The sequence below is a fragment of the Talaromyces proteolyticus genome (genome assembly GCF_021365285.1).
Source record: "Talaromyces proteolyticus strain PMI_201 chromosome Unknown BGW36scaffold_18, whole genome shotgun sequence".
NCBI classification, from domain to species: Eukaryota; Fungi; Ascomycota; class Eurotiomycetes; order Eurotiales; family Trichocomaceae; genus Talaromyces; species Talaromyces proteolyticus.
In genome coordinates, this window is record NW_025764294.1 from 1 (window position 1) to 9,733 (window position 9,733).

The window sequence follows — 9,733 nt, forward strand, 5'->3', positions numbered from 1 at the left end:
TTATAATCTGTTTATATACAGATTATATATCCAATCACCCTCTTGTCTTCCCTATATTTTTTCTACACTCTCATTATATGCCCGAGTGTAGATGCTTATGTAATGTGTAATTCCGTGTGAGTAACAAACAGGTTATATGTAGTCGTGATAACTGGTTAGCCGTGGTATTAGCCACTTTAACAGGCGCTTATCCTGAAGTAGCTTGAGTCGTCCTAATCTGTCCTTAGCCTTGCATATGTTGGTTTCGTAACACTACGCTTCTATGGGTAAAGATGATGTGGTAAAACGGATATATCCAACTACCGCCGTTCCGTTGACATTGTCACTTCCTGGTGGGATACGTATCCCTGTTACACAGTGTTACAGCCTGAAGCCTCATAGACAGCACGGTTACCTGATGACGCAGGAGCCCACTACATGAGCCTGAAAACAAGATAAATAACGACTTGATTGAATCGCGGCGGTCATTAAGCCTATGTAGTCCCCGCGATAATTGGATGATTCAGTTCAGAACTCTATCTCGGAGAATAAATACACCTCCTAAGGACCAGTCCATCCGCTACGCCTCAGCCAATCTTCAAAAGAGCTACCAGTAAGACCTAGCTCCTCGCTAGATTGTTCAACCTCTAGCTCAAAGGCTCCATGGCAGGTCTTGTCGGTTGGAGCTATAGCAGCCCATTGCATCATTTCAATGGCGTCTTCCTTGAATGCTGGGCCAACGAGCGCAGAGCTCAAGTGACCGAACTCCTCAAACGAGATAGGAGAATGAACGGCCGGTTTTCCAGTAACGCGCGTGAAAGCTTTCGCCATGCCTTCGGGAGTTATCCTAGGACCCAAAGCGAGATAAGTCTTCCCTATAGTCTTTTTAACACCTAAGCCAAATATCTCTTCAAATGATTGTCAGCCTTAACTTGCTAGAAGACAGCTGTTGAATGTGGTGGTGAGCTCTTACTTGCGGAAAAGGCTCCAATGTCGTGTGCAGGATCCGTCCATTGGACCATTTTATTCCTGGGTAGGGGCATACAAAATTGTACCACACCGTCCTCTGAGGAACAAATGCATTAGTTCTGGTGTCGATATGTCATTCGAACTTCGAGAATAAGAGAGGGACACAAACCACGAAGCCGGCAATACTGTGACCAGACCAAGTTGGTGTAAAAAAAGCCTGTACATGTCGAACACGTCAGTAACCCCATGAATGTTTTCGAAGTTGTAGAGATACCCGCTACTCACCCGGCATCAAGGAGGTAAAGCCATCAAGCTCCTTTCTTGCCAATTGCTCAATAGTATGCTTGTTGTTCATGTGATGTATCCGTTTGAACTGGCCGTCGCTCGCTTTGACAGTATCAGGTAAGCTGCTAAACACCAAATGCTTGATGCAGCACTCCTTGGCAGCGGAGATGATGTTACACCCTGCATCAATCTCGTGTTTCAACTCCTCCTCTTCAGTAATAAGTTTACCAGGGTATCGTTCACTGGTCATGGCAAAGACGCCGTGTGCACCCATAAAGGCGCTCCGTAGGCTTGTTTCATCGTAAATATGGCCACTGACCAAACTCAGACGATTGTCAGTAGTTTGGTATTCTGACAAAAGCTTCTGTGCTTTGCCTGAGCTGGGATCTTGGGTAAGAGCTCGGACAAACCAAGGACCACCATATTCGTCGCTCAATAATGCTCGAACAACGCCAGAGCCTTGGATTCCCGTGGCGCCAACGACGACTATGGTTTGTTGCGACTGAGTGGATGACATGTTGTTGAGACCTTGTGGCAAGGACGGGGCCAGAGTATAGGATGAGGAGAGTATCCGGTAGATTCTGGCTAACCTCAGGTAAGGTACTCTGTTGGCAGAACTTGGCTGATGCCGCCAAGAAGATTATATATTCTTACTTATAGTCTAATAATTAGACTATAGGAAATGAGCGTAACGTTAATGTCGGTTTAGGTACGTCACGTATCACGAAGCGTAGGATATCGTAGCAAGGGCGGTCCAACTGCCCTACGTGGTGAGCCGGCTTATAAGCACGAATATCTGTATTATAATGACTGACCCCCAAAACCGTAGGGGGATTGGCGGTGTAGAGCTAGCTAAATAGGAGGTCTTCGGGGGCGCGCTAGAAATACCGGTTTTCCCATTCTGGATCCGTACGTGCGGCACAGATCGTACACGAATTGCGGTACATTCGGAATCGCGTTCAAAACAGTTAGCATTCCAGAACTATCGCTATGGATTAGTAACCACAGCCGGAGTCGTGGAATTTATGGGACCCACGAACCAACCTACTGACTAGTGGGCACCAGAACATGTGTGGAGCTGTACGAACATAAGCCTGTTTATGAGTGATTTCTAATCCCGGTAAATCCTGCTTTCTAATCTAGTCTTTAATAAATAGATCCATATTTATGCCTAGGTGCATTGGTCAGGAACCATGAATTGTTGTTGAAGTTGCACATGACGTCATGTTATTTCACGGTAAATTACGGTTATGTGAAACGTTTGGGACATCATTATTCCGACACTTTGTCTGTTAAGGTTAGGGTGAAGCATATTAAACAATTGAAGTGAGTAAAAGCGTGCACCGTTTTTGCAAATAACTGTATCGGGAAAATTTCAAGAAATGGAAATTTGCATCAATCATGAGAAGCTGGCAGGTTTTCTCACCCATACTGAGCAAATGCACCAAGCAAGGGGGTAGGGTTACAGTATCAAATCTGGACGGTGAACTAAAAAGCAAAAACTTTCATCCTTAGCGGATGAAATAAATACTGATGATGAGGCTAAGTATTCTTGCGAGGAGAAGGCGCTCCAGTGTCACGCACCGGGACCCACTCTAGTTGTCACTGGCTGTGTCGAGGAGCGATACGATGTGTTGAACCACACAGAGGTTCCTTGAGGGTAACTAGTAACGAAGTACAAAGGTTGCCGAAGGGTAAAGGTGAGGGTAAGACACAACTAAAGTAGGAGCGATGCCTTGAAGTGCCGTAGTACTTCAAGTGGGATTGCCTTGCTGACCCTTACAGTGTAACTGATAGTAATAATCGTAGTGACTTATGTTAAAGAACTATGCTAAGGTAAACTAGATACATGCAAATGGGTGTGTTTATATAGATGTCGTTCCTACAATATCCCTACAATCTGTCCGTATACAGATTGTATATCCAATCACCTTCTTGTCTTTTCCTACACTTCTCCTACACTCTTATTGTATACCCGAGTGTAGTTGCTTATGTAATGTGTAATCCCGTGTGAGTAGCAAACGGGCTGTGTGTGGTCGTGGTAACTGGTTGGCCGTGGTGTTAGCCGCTTTAACAGACACTTGCCCTGAAGTGGCTTAAGACATCCTAATCTGTCCTTAGCTTTGCATATGTTGGTTTCGTAACATCACTCCCCCTCCTTGAAGTCCTTTGTCCTCAAAGGTATAAATAGAAGACGCGCCCTCGTTCCCAGCGTGACCCTGCTTCCTTTGGTGAGTGTCCGAAATGCGTCAACATGACTCCTAAAAAGGACCGTCTGGCTTATCGTGTGTCCCAGTCCGATCGCATCCGTCGAAACGGTTTCCCCGTCGATAATCCGTGCGAATATTGCAAAAGTAAAAACGAGATTTGCATAATGGATTCAAAAAGTCGAAACTGTGCGTCGTGCACACGTCGTGGTCGCAAATGCGAAAAGCGATTTCATAGTGAGCGAGAATGGTCAGATCTTCAGAAAGCTGAGGATCGTATTAATCAAGAGCTTCGCGATGCTCTTGCAAAACAGGCGGATCTGTCCGCGAAAATAAATCGTTTATTCAAACAACAGCAGTTTCTCAAAGAGCGAGGTTCGAAAATGTTGGATCATGATTCCAACGTGATGGAGATCTTAGATGAGGAGGATCCCGATGGCATCCCTCCTCCTTCTCCGACGAGAGAGATGCAACTAAATGCTATCTCCGACGTGGATTTTGAGGCCTTGTTCGCCAACCTGCCAATGTCTCCGCCTGGTGAATTGGGTTCCTCCGTCGGTAATCCTCTAATGCATCTGGAGCATCCGCGAGGTTCTCGATAGGTTCCCAAGTGTTTTCTGAGGTATCGTATCCCTTCCATTTGACCAGGTAGACAAATTTCCCATTGACTTGCTTTTCTCCTAGTATGTCTTCGACTTCATATGTCTCTTGCTCGACAATGATATCTGTTTGGAGTTTTGCATTTGATGGCGCTGGTTCCAATGATGAAACGTGGAACACTGGGTGTATTTTCATGGCTTTTGGTAGTTTTAGTTTGTAATTGACTTCTCCGATTTTTTCTTCAATTTCGAATGGCCCAATTCGTAGGTGGTTCAATTTGTCTTCCTTTCTTTTGGCGTCTAAATTTCGTAAAAGGTAGACCTTCCCTCCCTTCTTGAGATCAGGTCCCTTCTGATGTTTTTGGTTGTATCTTCTTGCCGATTGTTGTCCTTGATTTTCAATTTCATTGTGTAAATACTGGTGTAACGCCTTCATTGCGTTGACCATTTCTTCTGCTTCTTGTGCGATTGGTTGCTTGTATTTGGGTTCTCCTGGCATTCTTGCTTCTTTTCCTGTGTATGCCTTGAATGGTGTCATTCCTATGGTGGCTTGCTTGCTTGTATTGTAGGCCATTTGTGCCATAGGTAGTAGCATTGCCCAATTATTTCGGTCGTAATTGACGTAATGGCGTAAATACTGTTCCAATGTTTGGTTCGTTCGTTCAGTCTGTCCATTCGTCTGTGGGTGGTAAGCGGTTGACAGCCGCTGTTCTCCTCCCATAAGGTCCATCATGGATTTCCATAGTTTCGATGCAAAGGTCTGTCCCCTATCTGAGACCATAATCTCAGGTATACCGTGGTGCTGAAAGACTTTGTCAATTAACAGTATTGCTAATTGTTTTGCTGTCAATTGCTCCGTGGTTGCAACGAAGTGCGCATATTTAGTCATTCTGTCCACTACCACAAGTATCGAATCGTTTCCTTGCGACTTTGGTAGTTTGACGATGAAATCCATTGTTACCCATTGCCATGGATATTCTGGTGCTTCCAGTGGTTGCATTAGTCCATGAGGTTTGTGCCTATTAATCTTGTTCTTGTGACACTGGTCGCATTCCTTGATGTGGTTCTCGATGTCTCGAATCATTTTTGGCCAGTAGTAGTTCCTCGTAATTCGTTCTAGAGTGTTTGATACTCCTGGGTGTCCTGCCAATATGTTGTCGTGATGAAGTTGGATAATTTCCGTTCTGAGTGTCTTTGGTACATAGATTAGACCATGCCAAAATGCTAATCCTTCTTCCGTCATTGTGATTCGGTCATCCTCATTGTTTACCATGTTGAATATCAGTCCGTCTTGCTCGGTTTCTTTTGCGATTCTGTCTTGTAATTCCGAGTCTGTTACTCCTTCTAGTGTTGCTGCGAGTATTGCCGTTTGAGGATTATGTACTAGTGTTCCCCTATCTGTTTCCTTGAACAGGGCTGGTTCTGGTGATCTGATTCCTTCTTCATGATCCGGTCTCCTGCTTAGAGCGTCTGCTCGTTCGTTGTCTTTTCCCTTGCGGTATTCTATTTCGTACCAATAGTTTGCTAGCAATTCCGACCATCTCGCTTGTCTTCGGTTAAGAACCTTGGTTGTGAGGAAGTAGGTGAGGTTCTTGTGGTCCGTGATAACTCGTATTGGGAACTTAGTTCCTTCCAAGTAGACTCTCCAATGTCGAAGTGCTGTCACTATGGCTAGCAGTTCTTTATCGTGAATCTCGTAATTGAGTTCTGCATCAAGCATTTTCCTTGAGTAATACATTACTGGTCGTAGTTTCTTGTCTGGTCCTTCCTGCATCATTGCTGCTCCTATTGCGAAATCTGAAGCGTCTGTTTCCAACACTGTTGGTTTCTCCGGGTCGTGTTGCATCAGTATAGGTGCGGTGGTGAGCCGAAGCTTCGCTTCTTCGAATGCTTTCTGGCATTCCGTTGTCCATTCAAACTCGAAGTCCTTTCGTAACAGTTTGAATATGGGATTCATTATCCCTGCGTATCCTTTCACGTATCGTCGATAGTAGTTGATTAATCCGAGAAAGGATTGCACTTCTTTAACGTTCTTTGGTGTAGGCCAGTCTCGTACCGCCTGTACCTTTTCTTTATCCATTTGGATCCCTTCTTGAGTGATTCTGTGTCCCAAGAAGTCCGTTTCTTGTACGTGAAACTCGCATTTCCTAAGCTTCAACTGTAGCTTTGCTTCCCGTAAGCGATGTAGGACCATCCTTACGTGTCGTACGTGATCGTTCATGCTGTCTGAGAATATTAATATGTCGTCGAGGTATGCGACAGTAAAGTCGTATAGGTAATCCCCGATTACATGGTTGATGTACCGTTGGAATGCTGCTGGTGCATTGGTTAATCCGAAAGGCATAACCAGATATTCGTAATGTCCAAACTTGGTCTTGAATGCAGTTTTCCATTCTTCTCCTTCCTTGATTCTCAGTCTGTTGTACGCGTCCGTAATATCGAGTTTCGTAAACCATTTCTTTCCTCGTATTTTGTCTTGTATTTCCGAAATCAGGGGTAATGGGTGACTGTCTCGTATAGTGATTTTGTTCAGTTGTCGGTAGTCTATACATGGTCGTAGGTCAGTAGTCCCCTTCTTTCCCACAAAGAGTACGGAGTATCCTGCTGGCGAGCTTGAGGGTCTGATGTATCCCTTTTCCAAGCTTTCATTCAGGTACTTCTTAAGTGCTGCCGTCTCATTTTCTGACATGGGGTAGATTCGTTGAGGTCTTGGTTCTTCGTTTTCTTTCAATGGGATGGTATGGTCCCATTCACTGTGTTCAGGTAATTTCTTGTATGTTCCGTTGAACAATTCCTTGAATCGTTCATATTCTTTAGGTAGTTCAGGTTCTGCGGTTGCCGCGATCTGACACTCCTCTTTCAGGTGTTCGGTAATGGCCTCCCCTTTGGTCCCATTCCGTATAAGAGTCCACGAGGAAGTCAAGTCGTCTGCTTCTTCCGTCGTACTCAAGTCTCCCGCCTGTCCGGTGACTTCATCTACCTGAGATATCTGTCCACAATTACAACGATTCATTTTGATTTCGCCAGTTCCCCAGTTTATCTCCGGGTTATGAACCTTGAGCCATGGGATTCCAAGAACTATGTCGTTTGGTCCCAGTTCTGCGACGTCAAAGTTGATCATCTCGTGATGGTTTCCTAATACCATGGACAACCACCCTGTTTCATGTGTGACTCCCCCTTCTTGCAGGCTCACCCCGCTGAGTCCTGTGATGGGTACTGCTTGGGGTTTCTTCCTTCCCAAGATTTTCAATGTTCGTTTTGTTTCTTTATCCATGAAGTTGTGCGTTGCTCCCGAATCGACCATTGCTTCGATCTCTATTCCGTATATGGCCACTGTGGTTCTTAGTTGCCTTCCACAAGCCGTTGCGTTGAGTTCTGCCCTTTCGTATGCACAGTTGTCCGCATGCTGCGGCCATTTCCCTTTTGGAAATTCCCCAGCCCTAATTTTAGGGTGTACGTGCGTTATACATTCGTCATTGTAGCAGATTTTCCATGATAACATCCGATGCTTTGGATGTTGCTCAAGCTGTAAGCAATTGCACCATGCCGTCTGGCATTTCCATTCCTTCATTTGTTTCGTTACGCTCATTCTTCCTTCTTTCTCATACCATGGTGTTATGATGCACTGCATCCTTTCAATTCTGGTGAGGTCATGGTTGGTATGGACACATGGCTGATTCTTCGGGTCTTCGCCATAAGGTAGTTGAATGTAGTCGTTCATCCAGGCTTTTACGAATCCATCTCGTGGATCATCGTCTTTTCTGCCTATTTCGGGGTTACGAGTTTCTTCGAAACTCCCAGCTTCACTGAGCTGCACCACCTTTTTCTTCGAGGGGCTGATGGTGTTCCATTCCTGCGTCAATTTCCATTCGCAGTTTGATATCTTCGCTTGCTTCCTCTTTCTTGGGAAGTAGCCCTGGCTTTCTTTTGCTTCCCCATGGATTGTGCATGAATCCATTGTGCAAAAGGTCCAATGTAATAATCCGTGCCCTGGGTGGTCTTTCTCTTCAAAGATTACCCTGCACTCGGCTCCACACTTGTTCTCGAGGTGTGTCCGAACTTCGTAAAGCTTCTGCTTTCCTTTTTCTTTGTCAGCCGTCTTTGAACTCTCGATGTCGTTCAGAGCTTCGTTCAATTGGCTTTCTATCTTTTCGACCTGACTCATCCCTTCGTACTGTCGCCACCCTTGGCTTTCTGGGATTTCGTCCATTTCTGGGAACTCTTCGGTGTCTCCCGATTCATACTGTTCCGCGTCGTCATAGTCGTATTTCGGGTAAGACTCTCTGTCTTCCTCATTTGTCGCATTCAATTGTCGTCCTTGTGGTTTGACTCTACACTCTCTCCTGAAGTGGCCCGTCTTCCCACAGTTGTAACACTTTATCTTTGACTTGTCGAATTTCGTTTTTGGCTGTTCTTGAGTGGCATCAAGTTCCATAGGTCGAGGTCCATACGGGTCCTCCCTTTTCTTGTGGTGGTATGGTTTCTTGCCACTGCTCCAGTTTCCGCCGTATTTCTTTTCCATACGTCGTTCGTAGAGCCTATTGTCGAGTTTGACTGCTACATCAATCATGTCCGTGAGATTGTCTGGCCTAGTGGGTATTCTGGCTATCTCATCCTTGATGTCGTCTTTCAGTCCTTGGTAGAATCGATCTGCTTTGGCCTCATCATCCCATCCGAGATGAGAGCTGATCTGGTAGAATTTCGACGCATAGTCTGAGGCTGATGTGATCTGCTTCAGACGTTGAATTTTCTGAGCTGCGTTATTTCTCTCATCGATTTCTCCAAAGGTTGATTTGATTTTTCTGACGAATACATTGTAGTCCGCAAAGGTTTCATCGATCTCGTCTTCCCTGTCATCTGGGGCTATCTCAAACCATGCCCGTACATAGGGTTCAAACCAATCCATAGCTTCTCCTTCTAGGAACGTTGAAGCTGTCAAGACCTTGTCTGGTTCCCCATGCAGCAAGTGCGAGTTGACAGAAAAGTACAACTGCATTTGTGCTAGGTAACTCCTCAGCTTGGTCCTATCTCCTTTGAACGGAGTTGGTTTGTTGATCTTAATCCTTGCGTGTGATGCATTCTCCAATTGGCTAATTCGTTCACGTAATTGTTGATTGACTGCCATTACGGATTGAACACTGGGTGTTTGTCCTCCAGTGGTACTGGGTGTTGGAGTTGCATTGTTGCCTGCCATGATTAGTAGTCTTGTTGGGGTAATACTTTCCTAATGTAGTAATTGGCCCTGCTTGATAGTACTTGTCCCGTATCGTTCCTCGGGGTCAAGACGATAGTTCTTTTGTCACGCACCGGGACCCACTCTAGTTGTCACTGGCTGTGTCGAGGAGCGATACGATGTGTTGAACCACACAGAGGTTCCTTGAGGGTAACTAGTAACGAAGTACAAAGGTTGCCGAAGGGTAAAGGTGAGGGTAAGACACAACTAAAGTAGGAGCGATGCCTTGAAGTGCCGTAGTACTTCAAGTGGGATTGCCTTGCTGACCCTTACAGTGTAACTGATAGTAATAATCGTAGTGACTTATGTTAAAGAACTATGCTAAGGTAAACTAGATACATGCAAATGGGTGTGTTTATATAGATGTCGTTCCTACAATATCCCTACAATCTGTCCGTATACAGATTGTATATCCAATCACCTTCTTGTCTTTTCCTACACTTCTCCTACACTCTTATTGT

At 45.2% G+C, this 9,733-nt stretch overlaps 1 protein-coding gene across 1 annotated transcript; it reads right to left on the reverse strand.

Moving 5' to 3' along the window:
- Window positions 1-252: 252 nt before the first annotated feature.
- On the reverse strand, window positions 253-1,750 carry BGW36DRAFT_442904 (putative cinnamoyl-CoA reductase; the record flags this gene model as incomplete). The annotated part of the gene is made up of 3 exons (XM_046221592.1): window positions 253-872; window positions 953-1,045; window positions 1,234-1,750. The coding sequence occupies 3 exons, from the start codon at window positions 1,748-1,750 to the stop codon at window positions 541-543; spliced, it is 942 nt and encodes a 313-aa protein (XP_046065132.1). The 3' UTR covers window positions 253-540.
- Window positions 1,751-9,733: the final 7,983 nt, after the last annotated feature.